Below are 15,838 nucleotides of genomic sequence, written 5' to 3'. Positions count from 1 at the left end.
CCTGGAACAGCACCCCCTTACCTCAACACTCTCCTTGAAGTTTATGTTCCCTCATGCAACCTGTGATCAGTTAACGACTGATGCTTAGTAGTGCCTACTCAGCGTGGCTCAAGGTCCCTTTCCAGAACATTCACACTAACTGTCCCTCAGTGGTGGAATGAACTTCCAACCTCAATCCAGACAACAGAATCTGTCACTATCTTCAAAAAACCGCTAAAGACCCACCTCTTCTGTGAGCGTATAACTAAGCCCTAAACTGCCAACCCCACATTATCCAAAAAAAAAAAACACACTACTCTGCACACTTTCCTTCTCTAGAACTCAATTTAAAATCTTGTATGGTAGCGCTACTTGTATTGTTTATTGCTTTGCTTGTATTTTCTCATTTGTAAGTCATTTAAAAAGTGGTAAAAAGTGCAGACCATTTACCATCTATAAAGGCCACATTGTTTTCAGCGCATCAGCTGGACATCCAACAATTCAGTAACCATAACCTGCTGTAAGCTACACTGCCAACGGCCAGAGCATATTACTGCATCGGACATTGCCTTCGCTAATTTACACACCTCTACAATGTTACTCTTAGTAACCTCTGACTGACGAAGGCATATATCATTAGCTCCTACATGATAAATATTTGAAATCCTGTGCTTGCCGAAGACCCTAAGATTATTTGTTATGTCCGGCACCGTGGCTCCCGGTATACACCCAACTAAAGCTGCTGGAGCCCCTGAAAGCCTAGCTAACCCTCTCTACCATCTGGATTCATACCTCTAATGCTGCAATCTTCTCTGTCAGAGAGCTAACTAATATACACTTAGCACAAATAAAGTTATTACTAACGACGGAGGAAGAATGACTAAACATCCTGCACTCATACTGAACAAGTTGTATCTTTGATATGTTGAGTGTTTTTCGCACCTAGGTCAAAGATTAGTTGAGATTATTTTAGATGGATCCGAAGTAGATGTCCTCCGCTTGATGTCTATAGACAAAAAAAAAAAACAGAAAAAGTGTTCTCCGAAAAAAATTTAAATACATCAGAACTGAAAGTGAAAAATGCGACAAATGAAAACGATAGCGTAAAATCATTGATGAAAAAGAAAGAAACAGTGTATAGTTTAAATGCCAACACTCCCGGCAAAAATTCGAAAACTACATCAAAGGACATGGGGACACGCGAGTTAGGTTTGGAGTGTACTTACTGGTCTGTTCAAGCTTGTCTACATGTAATTAAAAAACAGTCCTGCACACTCCTCTCAGGGTATCTGCAGGTATCAGCACTTCAAATGTAATAATTTTTAATACCATATTCAAGATATATCCAAATAATTTTTTAGGTCTGCATGTCACTTCAATCAGGCTACATGATACATCAGCTATAATGGATTGTGTTCATGCATTTACATCCATTTCCGGGTTTAATAAACTATAGCAGGTTAAACTTCTATAGCGATATATGGGCGACTGTAGCAAATATCCTTTTTGAGTTACCATTTGCTCAAACAGTGAAAGAAAAATAAATGCAGTATTTCCTTCCCATGATTTTCCAAGGTAGTAAAAAATATATAGAGAGATGGATTATGGCAGTCAGAACAGAAAAAGATGTCAAATTTACAATCACTCCCTCAGCACATGTATTAGAAACCTCTCGCAGCAATGTTTACGAGTTTTTTTTGTAATTTAATGCAAGGGTAAAGTAACAAGTAATGTTATAAATGTACAGAAATTTTTGTAAAGAAGAAAAGATATATATTAATAAATCTTTGCTATTTTGTAATATTACTATTGCACTGAAAAATACTTAATAATAATAATAATAATAATAATAATAATAATAATAATACATTTTTATTTGAGGTACAAATAGTAATATAACAATAGTAATATTTTTCTGTCTTAATTCACTTTGTTAGAACTGGTGTTAGAACTGGTGGCTTTTAATTTGGCGGAAAACCACAGGAAGTCCTCCTGCAACAGTTTTTAAAAATTCACTTCTCATTACCAATCAGGTGAAATGCTGTAAACTGCTACCCACAAAAATGTTTGAGATTGCACCATCGTAAGTGAACCTGGCACGTATCGTGTCTAAATGCACATTAAAAGCGACTCAAACTCACAGCACAGACGGAGATGAAGTTGGTGTTGAGTGGCATTTACTGCGAAACGAGCCGCTCTAACACACCGATGAGCCACACACACGCTGAGTGCAACACAGTCACATGGATTTACCATCTCAAAAAGCAACAAGCAAAAATAAAATCCAAATCTTTACAGACTTTTTAAGGACCCACGGACACCCTGCCTCTAGACCAATAGATCAACAAAATCATTATTCATTGTTTTACCTGCTGAGACTCCTGGCAAACATCAGGATGGGCAAGTACATGTCCAACCTGGAGAAGTTGTGGACCCAGAACCTTCCTGTTGCTCCCCTTTAGCATTGCTGCCAACACCATTAGAGGAGCCCAAGGAGAAGAACGGGAGCAGGAGGAAGAGCTCTTCACATGAGCCAGCAATAGCTTGATGAAGACCTCTGGGCTAACAAACACCCCTAGGAGCCTGGCTGACTCCAAACCCTGGGGGGAGGAAAGATGCAAAAGAGAGAGAGACCAACACATGCACACACACAGAGAGAGAGAGAGAGAGAGAGAGAGAGAGAGAGAGAGAGAGAGAGCAGGTAACAGTAAGATAAGTAAAAATAAAATCATTAATCTGAACATTTATAAACAGCTCCTGTTGGTAGTGTCAAGTGCATCTATTCAATACTCACACTATTTGGATGCAACTATGAATATATAACTCATAGATGCTCACACAGTAGATAAATTATGTACAAAATGATCTAATTATTATTATTATTATTATTTTACATAATTATCTGCAAAAAATTTGAAAACTAAACTTTCATGCACTTAAGTAATCTGGGCCTACATAAATAACTCAATTATCTGATTTATTTTAGTAGTATCACTATACATAGCAAAGCTATTACTTCAGTTACCACAAAGTGTCTGCCCTTTATTAAATGTAGAAATTTGTAAGTTGTATGTTTTTTTTCTTAACATATGCTAAATTTATTTTTAATCCATCCCATTATATAAAATTTCCAATGTCCACTGTTGTGTCAGTTAAGGGATCTGTGGAAGTCAAGGCAAGATCTGGAAGACCAAGAACACCTTCAAAAAGAACTGCCAATATGTTGGCCAGAAAGTACTGCTTGCTCAATCATGATCTGCATGGAAGAGTCATCAAAAGGAAACCTTACCTAAACTCTAACCTAAAAGTGAACTGTTTGAAATATGTGAAACAACATTTAAATAAACCTGAGGCATCTTGGAAGCAAGTACTGTGGACCAATAATGTACAAATTAAATCATAATCACAAAAGGTATGTTTAAAAAAAAAAAAAAAAGGCAGCATTTGATGAAAAGAACACCTTGCCATTAAGCATTTAATCCTCATCCTAGCACAGAGACAGCATATTATGCTTTGGGCTTGTGTGGCAGCCAGCTGCACAAAAAACATTGCATGGGTAGATGGAAGAATGGATTCCAGTAAATATTAGCAAATTCAGGCAGCAAATATGACAATCAATCATGAAACTGCAAAGCTGACAATTGAATGGGGGCTGGCTTCTACAACAGGAAAATGGCCCAAAACATACCTCAAAATCTACCATGAATACTTCAAGAAATGGTAGCTTAAGTTCTTGAAATGGTTCACAGTTCCCTGAGATTTTAATCATGCTATGCATGCAAGATGGCCGAAAATATCTTAAAACTAGAAATGTTCTGCAAGGAAAAGTGGATGAAAATTCCTAAAACAAGAATAGATATAATCCAAACTGGCTAAAAAAAATTAGGAAAAAAGTGTTTGCAAGCTGTGATATGTCCATACTTTTGCTCATGTGATCAAAACAACTTGACAATATAATTACACAATAATTGTAGTATATGGTTACACAACCATGTTATAGCATTAAAAAGAGCTCTTCAGTAGCTTTGCGATTTACAATGCGAAAGAAAAAAGAGGATACAGATCTCAGCCATTTTAGCTGACTTGGGAGCTATTTCTGGTTAAAATGATGCCTTAGGCACTGCTACAGAGCTGATTATGTTTCAATCGATCATTTTGTCCTGGGTCAGAGACTTTGTTTATTCAATCAAATTTTTGGGAGAATTTATAAATGTATTTATTTTTATGATATGGTTAACCTGTTGTAAATTTTATTTGCAATATTAAACCTCATAGCAATATTTATTTATTTAGTTAGCATAAGTGCACACGATCTTTTCAGTTAATAATTTTTCCTCATGTGCCCTGCGATGGACTGGAACCCTGTCCAGGGTGTACCCCGCCTTGTGCCCGATGCTCCCTGGGATAGGCTCCAGGTTCCCCCGCGACCCTGAAGAAGGAGTAAGCGGTAGAAGATGGATGGATGGAATTTTTCCTCATTCAAATTTTGTTCAAAATATCCTGAGAATCAAACTGAATCAAATCATGATGCCAGTATTGTGAAGCCAGTATCATGAAGCAAATCAAACCATGACCAGAGTATATGATGACACCCTTACTCTTGAGTCATCTTTTATTTATTTGGCAAATCCTATTGTTTCAAATTGCAAACAATAATAACCTTTGTTAAGGTACTATTTGGATCTAATATAAAGACATGATTTTCCCTCTCTATGTTTGCACATGTGCAGATGTGAAAAAGTGAGATATCAGCTTATACATGCACTATAAAATTACTATTAGACTAAAATCCAGATGGCTTTATCAGTCTTCCTGAATCCTTGGAGATTTTTAAACAGTTTTAAAATTCAGCATAATTTGCAAGTGCATCAAGTTTTGTGTCAAAAGAACACACCAGAGTTTGACGACACATTTTGCTGCAACAATTTTTTGCTGCTCTAAAACCTCCTATCATTTTAGGCTCATTTTAATTTTAAAACAGTGATTTATTTTTGATTCACAACAGACAGAAACGACATGGTAAAGCAGCCCCTTTTCTGAGTACACCCATCTTCGGCCTGTGGTTTGGGCAAACTATACCTGTGGTTTGGGCAAACCATTCCATAAATAATAAACATTGCACTGAGGATTTACAGTACATAGAGTAAAAATAAGAATGCTTTATTTATCCTGAATTTAAAAAATAAGTACCCACATTATCAATACAAGGACAAGGATTAAAAAAGAGTAGCTTACGTTTGTTCTAACATCTTGTTCAGAGTCAGTGCAGGCATGGTAGAGAGTTGTGAGCAGTTGTTGGAGGTGTTGCGTGCAGTGGTCTTCGGCATGCAGCAGGAGAACATGCAGTAGCTGCACTGTCTTCACACGTGTCTGACCAAGCCAGTCACAAGCATCACGACACAAGGCTGGCATTAGCTTAGACAAGTTCCTCACCACCAGCTCCCTGCAGCCCAGCCCTGGACGCTCCACTGAGAGGAGAAAAGAGGAGAAGTGTGCAAAGTAAACCAGTGACCAGAAAAGGGACAGTTTTAAGTGATGCGTGGTCTGCCCTGCCTATCTCTTGTACTTCCTAGATTGGGAACACTCAAACACACACAAAGCATTCACTTTCCATTATAATAGTTAATTCTCAGCATATCTGATGACAAACTAACAAGTGGGTGTGGCAGCAGGGGCATAGTCGACCATTGGCTGTTGAGGAGGCAGGTTGAACCAGCGGTAATGCATGATAAATCTTACATGAGCGTAAACATGGCAGGTTTATCCATGTCTGCTTTGCGCTGCCTTTTCGGAAAGAATGCTGTGAGTCAGAGAAAGATGGAGCTGACACAAACAACATGCTCAGATTGAACTTAACCTTGAGCATAGCATGCTGTGAGCAGCTTTTGATTTTTATTTGTGTAATATGTGAACAGTGCACACTGAAAAGTGCTCATTCTAATTGCTCGATTTTATTCAACAATGGATTTAACCAAGGAGTATTGGCAGATTAACAACGCATAGAAAACCTGTTGGGTGAACTGAAGAGGAGAGTCCACCAGCATGTAGCTTGAATTTTGAAGGATCTGGAGAGATCCTAATGGAGGAATGGTCTCAGATCCCTTGCCAACCTCATCAGGCATTAAGGAAAAGACTCAGAGCTGTTATCTTGACAAAGGGAGGTAGCACATAGTATTGACTAAAAGCATGCCAATAATTGTGGCACACATATATTTAACAAAGATTTGTTTTGATAAACCTGTTTTGTTTGCAATTGTGTGATATCCATGAGAGCAGCAAAAGATTAACAATAAAGATTAAACAATAAAGACACTTTTCCACAGCCTTCTTTGCTCATATTTACCAAGGGTACCAATTTTAATGGAGGGCACTGTACAGTAGGTAAGGGATCTAGTATACTGTACAAGTTAATGATTTTGATGAGGAATTAGCTACATTTGTTTGGTCTCTCAAAGGGGAGTAAAACATTCGAATCGTTGTTCTGATAGTTATACTATTATCTAGAGACTTAAAACTGGTTTTAAATTAATATTATTTTGTCTAATAATATTTTGTCTAATATTTAAAATTTTTCCAATGAAAAAAATTCATGAAATCATTGCTGCTATATGATGACTGTGTGCATATTTCTGTTATGGTCTTAGTCCTAGTTAATTTTGCTACAGTATTGAATAAGTATCTAGTATTATTTTTATCATCTTCACTTAGGGTTGAGAGATAGATTGATCTAGCAGCACTAAGAGATTTTCTATAGCTCAGGAGGCTCTCCTTCCATGTTGTTTGAAATACTACCAATTTGGTTTGATGCCATTTACATTCTAATTTTCAAGGGGTCTGTTTTATGGTGTGCGCCTGATCATTATACTAGGGTGCTAGCTTTTTCTCGCAAATTATTTTTCTTTTAAGTGGAGCTATGCTATCTAGCATATAGCAGAATGTTGACTCGAAGCATTCGGTCACCTGGTCAGGTTCTTTGGGGTCAGACGCTGATACAATTTATAACAATATTATACAATATTTGATAACTATGGGAGGGGGAGGGGCGGGGTTATTGCTAAAACCACACATTTTATTAATAAAAATACACGTCTGATGCAGTAGCGTGGCAAGGTGAATATATTATGGTTAAGACACATTTTAAACGAGATGAGATAATGATCTGAGGTAGCTTCAGACTATATCTTTTATATTTAATCCATATGTTAGTATAAGATCAAGAGTGTGACCAACATTATGAGTGGGTACTATTACATTTTGATTGACCCCTACTGAATCTAGAATGGACACAACTACTGTTCTCAGAGGGTCTTTTGGGTTATCAAAATGAATATAAAAGCCTACAACAATTAATGCTTATTCTAAAGCAACAGCCAGGTTCAAGATGAAATCTGCAAATTCACAGAGGAATTCAGAATATGACCCTGGGGATCTGTAAATAATAATTAGCGGAATCGACTCAGTAGACTTATTTTTTGTGGCTCCGTATGTTATGTTAGTATAAAGAACTTCAAAAGTGTTGCATTTATGACTAGGTTTTTGTGTGATGCCTAGATTATCATTATAAATGAGTGCTACATCTTCTCCTTTAGACGAATCCAACGTGGATGTACTCCGCTTGCTGTCTTTAGTAAAAACAAAAAAAAAACAAAAGCGTTCTATGAGAAAATTAAAATACGGCAGAAGGGAAAGTGAAACTACAACAACTGAAAATTATAGCGCAAAATTATTGATGAAAAAGAAAGGAACAGTATAGTTTAAACGCTGACACAAGCAAGAAGCTCCTGGCAAACTAATCGAAAACAGGAACGACGTCACAGGAACTAACGCGGGTAGACAGACTAGACTTCAAAAGTGGCCAACCTTCCAGCTACTCATCCAGGAAGTCACAAAAGAGCCAAGGATAACAGCAAATGACAAAATTTGTTAAACTCACCTCCAGGAGGGTACTGCAAAGTTGGGGAAAGTAAGAAGTCCATTTTGTCCTTCAGATCATCTTCATTTTCTTTCTCCCACTGATTACCAACTTGTCTCCAAAGCTCACATGCCAAAGCCCTGAACAAAGAAAATAATATCCACTTAGCTGTTTTATGTTTTTACCAAACTTGCAACACCAAACTTAAAAAGGTTATATATAATTATGATCAGGAATGGCATAATAATGTAATTGCTTAGTGATACCTTATCTCTAGATCTTCATCAGTGAGGCTGCTCAGCAACAGTGGAATAAGCTTGTGAAAGTATGAGTATCTGTCCTTGAGGTTGAGAAGCCAGTCACCAGAAACCAAAGTCACAGCCTTCCTCACCTAGAAAGAGCCATGGCAAAGAATAGCAAGATGCAGACTATTAAGAGGTTATTTCAACATCTCACTATTACCCTGAGTGACTGAGAAATGTGACCCTATTTCCATGATGCAAAGCACAACATCCTATGACAAAGAGCTACTATAAACTACAAAATGATAAAGATCTGTCCGAAGTAAAATTATAAAATTGTAGAAAAACATAACACATTAAGGTTTTTTTTTAATATAATCCTTTTACATATCAACCTCTTACTTGCAGAACAAATTAAATAAACTGTGTTTCATTCACTGTCTAATGATCATTACAATTAAAAAGCTTTTATTTATTTTTGGCCAAAAACCAAATGTTGGGTTTTTGACCATTTCTGGCTAAACATTTTCAGTGGCATCCATAATAAATATAGTTAATTGATGACAACCATTTACTTGGCTAATGTCATTTAAGTCAAACATACTTTGATATATTTGTAAACCCTAATTACGAAAAAGTTGGGACAGTATGGAACATGCTAATAAAAACAAAGAGGAGTGATTTGTAAATGTACTTTGACTTGTATTTAAACAAACAAACAAAACATATAAAGACAAGTTAAGTTTTACCTAATTAACTGCATAGTTATTTGAAGATAAACATTTGTTTTGAAATTGATGCATGCAACATGTTCCAAAAAAGTTGGGACAGGGGCAATTTAGGACTAAATAGCAATGTGACAACTTGAAATAAGAAGGTGATGTGAAACAGGTGAGGCAATCGTCTAATCATAGTATATAAGGAGCCTCCAAAAAAGGCCTACTCCTTCAAGAGAAAGATGGGTCGAGGCTCGCCAAGCTGCCAACAGATGCATCAGTGAATAATCCAACACTTTGAGAACAACATTCCCCAAAGAAAAATTGGCAGGATTTTGAGCATTTCACCTTCTACAGTGCACAACATAATTAAAAGATTCAAAGAATCCGGTCAAATCTTGGTGCGTAAAGGGCAAGGCCAAAAACCACTTCTGAATACGCGTGATCTCTGATCCATCAGACATCACTGTCTTAAAAACCGTCAAGACTCTGTAATGAATATCCTGATATGGGCTCGGGAATACTTTGTTAAACCTTTGTGAGTCAACACCACTCGCCGCTGCATCCACAGATGCAAGTTAAGGCTTACTATGCAAAGCAGAAGCCATACATCAACTCTGTCCAGAAGGGCCGCCGACTTCTCTAGGCTTGGTCTCATCTGAAATGGTTTTGTGCTTTTGTGGTTCGACGAGACAACTTTTGAAATAGTTTTTAGACAAAACAGCCATCATGTTCTCCAGGCAAAAGAGGAAAAAGACCATCCAAGCTGTTATCAGTATAGTTTGGGTACTCGATCCTGGACTCGAGTCAATATGAACGAACTTGGACTTTCATGCACTTGGTAAATTTGTAATCAACTTGACACAGACACTGACATTTTGGACTCAAAAGAGCGAATCTTGAATCTGTGAATGTTCAATATAAAACTATGACGGCGTTTTTGTGCCAACTAAAAACACTTTTTTTTTTTCCTCACAGATTCGAGATTTGCACTTCTATTTCACAATAAACACACAAAAGGACAAAATGTGTATTAAAAATATATTCAGTTGTACTTTGTTTTCTGTCCACTCTAGAGCAAGAAAATACACTATTAAAATAAAAGGTGATTTTACACAGTGGTAAACAGTCAGCTGTCCCAACTTTTTTGGAGTTTGTTGCAGTTATCATATTTTAAATGAGTGTATATTTAAAAAATAAATTACATTCACAAAGTAAAACATTAAATAATGTCTTAATAATGTGTTTTAAATATAGTACAGGGTGAATTGAATACTCAAATGACTGTTTTTTTGCATTTTCCATACTTTCCCAACTTTTTTGTAATTGGGCTTGTATTACACATTAATTAACTCAAACATTCTCCAGTTAACTTGACAGAAAGCATCTTTTAAGCTGGAAAATCAAGTTGACACAAGAGCACTGATCAAAAGATTATTCATTTATGATGGAAGTGGGGCTTCCCCTTCCAGTTCGAAACATATATACGTAATTAAAAATCATTCCAGATTAATATGCTGGTGCACATCTGTATTTTTTTATGCAGGGAAAAAAAGAACACTGTACTTCTGATGCATTTTTGCTCATACTACCTTACTTTAATATTAAAATGTAGAGCTCCACCACAAAATGTGGAAAAGTTGGCAGGTCTGCAGTTCATGAATGGCATGATAATTAGCTGAGATAGATCAGGTGTGTTAAATTAGGGAAAACACAACATTATTAAATATGAGAATCTAATCTAGAAAAATAATCTTGCCTGGGGTGAGTTATCAAACAGCCTTTGTGCCATGTGAGCAAGCACATCGTCCATAGTCTTTGCTGTGCCATAGAGGACAACAGCCCCAGTGGCCTCTATGACAGCAATTCGCACCCGTGAATGCCGGTGTGAGATAGTCTGCATCAAGGGCTTAACCAGGCACTCTGCTTGCATGTGGAAGTGGTCTGTCAATTTTCAAACAACAAATAACAAAAGATTAAGTCAATAAAGAGAAAATCTTAGAAACAACAATACAAAACAAGTTTTAGGCAGCTTAACAGAAAGGGAAAGGAAGAAAAAGAACCATGTCTAAAAAGCACTGGGGATAGGGTGATGCAACCTGTTATCTTTTTGATCCAATACCAAGACTAATATCTACATTCTAATACTTTGAATTATGTATCTAAATTATGTATGTATCTATAATTATGTATATAAAACAGGAAATTTACAAAAAGGGACCAAGAAATAAGTAATTATGTTGGCTTGAGAAAGCCAAAATACTGAAACGCTATTTAAACTTATTATTCTTCTCTTTTCTTTTTCTTCAGAGACTAAAATTTCTGACTTTAAATAGTCCTCTGCTAAATTAATAAATGTAAACATAAATGCCATAGAGCTTTAAAGCTACAACCACCAAACTCGGGTCAGACCTTCAGTTTTGACTCATGTTGCTATATCTTTTCTAACTGATTGGACTTAAAGTTTTCCTAAGAATGACGATTAAATATCCCAAAAACTCCCACTCACTTAAACTGACATAATATTCAGAGCCTGGCTCGGAGTGCTAAAATTACTGAAAAAACTATGAGTTTCACTTTGGAGTGTATTTTTGTAGGTTTGATGGGTTTTTAAAGTAACGTGAAAGTAAAGTAATTCTTTTTTTTTTTTTTTTTTTTTTTTTTTTTTTTACATGCAGTAATCAGTAATTTAATCAAATTGCAATTTTAAACTAATAATTAGTAATCTGTAGTGGATTACTTCTTTTGAGTAATTTACCCAACACTGATCATGAATCATCGTAAGAGCTTATTTTGATTTCTTTGTTAGGATTATTCCTTAGCTTTCTGTTTCCAATAAACAGCATTAATATTCATTTATTTTAATGCTGAAGGCTAGATACGTGGATATGCCAAAAACTCACCAGGTACAATCCGGGCAAAGTGTACTGTACATTTACAGCTCTCCTTTATAACGTCGGGGAAAGGGTCAGTTATAGTTTTTTGCAGGATTTTGATCATATCGTCCAGGTAGGGAGCAAGGTGCCTCCCACAGACCTCCACAATAAGCGACAGAACCTCCATCATGGACAGCCGCAACTCTTCTGCTGGTTCTACGGTCTCTTTTCCACCGATTCGCTGAGCCAAGGAAGGCATGATATAAGGCAGCGACGACTCTGGGTTTGAAACGCATCTTATGAAGTCTCCAATTATCTGAATAGAAACTTCTCGGCATCTTTCACTAGGATCTGATAGGCATCTCAGAAGCGACTTCAGTAGACACGCAAAAACCTCTTGTAACACGGTACTTGACAAACCTTTCTCGATAGTTTCTTTTTTAATATCATCCAATGCTCCTTTTCTTGTTCTTTTCTCACATCCATTTAAACAGTTTAAGTGTGGGGCCAAAGATCTTATAATTTCCGCTGCAGCACGTTTTTCTTCTACCGCCATTATTAGACGCATGTGTTGTGTGGTAGTCGCTCGTAGCTATGGTTACGACAAACAGGCGTTATCTTCTTCTTCTGCTATTTCTATAGCGGTTGGCAAACAACCTAGAAGGTGCATTTCTGCCACCTACTGGACTGGAGTACAATTTGGTCGAGAAGGAAATAAATAAAATAAAAACTCAACAACTATTCAATCCTATTTACTAATCCTGTATCATTCATAACTCTAAACAATTCCCTACGAATTATATAATCTGTTTCATCTCCTAATATGTCCTTGAGTGAATAATTGCTTACTCCCCATTCTTTTAGTGCTTGTAATTATTGCAATCTTTCTCGACTGTATGCTGTACACTCTAGCAATACATGTTACTGTTTCTGGGTGTCCACACTTTTCACACTCACCTGTTTCATGTTTCCCTATTTTGTAATAAACATTTGATTTAGTCTTGTATGCCCATTTTGCAATCTAGTCATTGTCACATTCTTTTTTTCCCCCTTTTATTAATTGTTCTTATTTCCACCCCTACATTTCCTTATACATATGCCTTCCTGTATATAAAGCCAGAAGCAGAAGCATTCAAAGGTCTGAGGGTCATGTTTATTACTTTGATTGTGGCTTTGTCCTTTATTTCATCCATGGAAGTCATGTTCATAAACTGGTTATCAAAAAGGGCATCCATGAACTGCAGTCAAAAGGGGTCTGGTAGTTTGCATTGACTTCTTCTCACATCCAGTTCTGTCACGGTTTCAGGCAAGCCAGACAGAAAAACCACTCTCTGGCTGCTGTTCTCACCTAAAATTATTCTAAGTACGGCTGATGTCATCATGGTCCATCATGGTCCTATAATCCGTTTGTATGAGATGGATAAGGAGAAAAACAAACAAACAAATAGTGAACATAGAAAATACCTGTGGCAGCACTAAAAAACACGTTCATGGGAAACATGTTCTGCTATAGCACTTTTCATGCTGAAAAACTTTATAAGACCTAAAAATATGCACCATCAGTGTTAATGACAATAGCTTTTCCATTTATGGAAACAAAATCATTAAAAAAAAACTACTTTGTTCATTCTAGACTGCACAGCCATACTGATAGAAACTAACTGATGTTTAACTATAACGTGTTAGTTTTAAAATAAATATTGTTTTCTAATATATATTTATTACCTTTCTACAACAGACAAAACTCTTTAACGTTACCATCTGCACACGTCCAACCAAATAGTCAGTCAGTTGGTAGTCATCAGTTATTTCACTGACTTCTACAAGACTAAGTGCTTGTGTAGGGGACTGACTCAGCTCGTAAGCTCCATAGTGTTTTCTATACCACCCACAGAACTCTTTCCAAATGAAAAACAACCTCTGTTCCAAACACAAATTTGCTCAGTTTGACCAAATTCAGGTAATCCACCTTCAGGTCCATGAACTACAATCATTGCTGTCCTGTAGTTGATACCCCTACTCCAAATATTTTTTGTCATATGGATAGATGTGGATATCACTGCCTTACAACTTGAGCTATTTCATCCTTCAAAATATCCACTCGGACTGAGAGATGTGTTTGACACATCTAGCTCTGATTTATCAAGACATATAACTTCATTTTTCTTCAGATTATTAATATGCATTAATATGAGCCCAGTAATCTTTCTCAGAGTTAAGACCTCCACAATCACATATATGGCAGCTAAATATGCAATTTTCTGTATAAATTTATTTACATAAAATCTGTTCAAATGAATCAGAAGAGCATTCCACATTCTAAAGGTGTTTCACACATATGCTGCAATAATTTCAACCTATTTCAACAAAAACTGAACAGGCCTTGCAATATACAGCAACTGTCACTGAAAAGAGAGAAAGTGCAGCAATTAGTCATGAATAGCAACAACAATAAATAAATGTAACTGTTAGTAATAATTTGCATCACAGTTACATTAACTTGTGTCTCTAGACGGATTATGGCATTGGCAAAGTGGACATGTGCCCAGGGCCCTGACGTTCCAGAGGGGCCCCTAATGATCTGATGAATTGCAATTTTACTATCATTGTTCGACGTGAAGAATTAATTCACGATATGGTCTTAGAAAGACTTGGAATATAAATGGGCTACTCACTATACGAACCAAAGATACTGATCCAATGAGTTAATTTTCATTGCGAAGGAGTCACGTATAGATTATATACCACCTTCATCCCATGTGCATTACACTTAGGGTGGTAAGTCATAACCCGCATATTTTTATTTGTCCTTACTTAGAAGTTACAGAAAGTTGCATGTATTAATATTAAATATTAGGCATATTTCTTCTTACTACTCACTTTTTTTAACAACAATTTTAATAACAATTAAATGTTTTTCTTTTCAAAAGTTATAAGTTCAAAGCATGCTGGGAAATGCCCAGTTGTTCAGAATAAGGAATAAGGACTAGGATGTTACAGAGACATTTGAACAACTCATGGCCATCGAGGTCGAACTGGTTCAGGATTTGGACTTTGACGACCTGATTAATGAATTCTCTGCAAAGAAGGCCAGAAGAAAGGCACTGTTGTAGGTAGGATATTGGTCACCATTTTCACATTTTTTCAAAATGGTAATCCATGAGAAAACACATAACACCAAACGATGATTTAATGTATTAGTTTGTATACATATCTGTAGCCTATTAGATTGTGTGTTTCCTTCTGACGTGCTGTAAAGCTCTGTGTGCTCTTTGCGAGGGTAAACTTGTAGGCTACTACTTGCGTGCATCCTCTAATATCACTATCTTAAGGAGGGTGCACAATGTGCAATTTGTAATAGTTCTTTGCGACTGTTGCTTGTCAGACTGTACGAACATGATCCCAGCTGTAAGCCATGTCACACTGAAGGCTCTCAGCTGTCATTAATGTTAGACTGTACAACAGTCAAGACGCAAAAAATGGACACACGCAAGAAGACTCATACGGTGTAGGAGAAGCCACATGTGCCTCAAATCGTCTAACGCTGCCAGAACTGAATCGGAGGAAAAATTTGATTGCAATGGCCATTAATCAGCTGTCGGGAAACATGTCAAACCAGCAATCAAAGACTACCGATTTTGGCCTAGGATTATAGGAATCTTTTAGGATTCTCAAAATTTGTCTCAGACGACCAAATCGTGGCCAAAATCGTACAGTGTAAACCTGGCTTTAATCCATTAAGCCAAGTGTTTTCTTTAAAACAGTTTTCATGGGAAAACACTTAATGTGAAACTTTGCGAATTGTGTTGATATTCAGGGTTCATCTGTTTGCCTGTAAATACAATGCATCATCAGTCAGGTGTACACTGATTTTGCTCTTTTAATATCATTGTCTTAATGCATTAAGCCATTGAGTGTTTTCTTTACACAGGGTTTGTATGGGGAGAAAAAAAAAACGCTTAACGTAAAAATATTGTCTTTACACTTGGATTATGGTGCCGTTGTCTTAGCAGTAGTGTTTATGACAAGAGAAAAAAGTGTGAGAAAAATGGTTTTCCCTGGTCGTTGTTTCAGTACATTAAGCCAGGTTAAGCGTTATTAGCCTGTCCCCTT

The 15,838-nt window shown here is 36.7% G+C and overlaps 1 protein-coding gene across 3 annotated transcripts in view; it reads right to left on the bottom strand.

The window, feature by feature from the left end:
- The window catches only part of LOC128622435 (dynein axonemal assembly factor 5), a 36,020-nt gene extending 23,449 nt beyond the window's left edge, over positions 1-12,571 (bottom strand). For 2 of the 3 annotated variants that reach the window (XR_008388400.1, XM_053648963.1), the window contains exons 1-6: positions 11,753-12,571; positions 10,609-10,793; positions 8,158-8,282; positions 7,913-8,031; positions 5,215-5,447; positions 2,349-2,579 (exon numbers count right to left, since the gene is read on the bottom strand). Coding sequence is in view for 2 of the 3 variants with exons in the window: in XM_053648963.1 (XP_053504938.1) it covers positions 2,349-2,579; positions 5,215-5,447; positions 7,913-8,031; positions 8,158-8,282; positions 10,609-10,793; positions 11,753-12,293 (1,434 nt within the window). In the remaining variant the exon portion in view is untranslated. The remainder of the gene's footprint in view (positions 1-2,348; positions 2,580-5,214; positions 5,448-7,912; positions 8,032-8,157; positions 8,283-10,608; positions 10,794-11,752) is intronic. The other variant, XM_053648951.1, reaches the window with a different exon arrangement.
- Between the last annotated feature and the right edge of the window lie 3,267 nt (positions 12,572-15,838).

Source organism: Ictalurus furcatus, chromosome 2 (assembly GCF_023375685.1).
Source record: "Ictalurus furcatus strain D&B chromosome 2, Billie_1.0, whole genome shotgun sequence".
Classification (NCBI taxonomy): Eukaryota; Metazoa; Chordata; class Actinopteri; order Siluriformes; family Ictaluridae; genus Ictalurus; species Ictalurus furcatus.
Note: the sequence above shows the minus strand (reverse complement) of the source record. Positions and strands in the feature narration are given on the sequence as shown.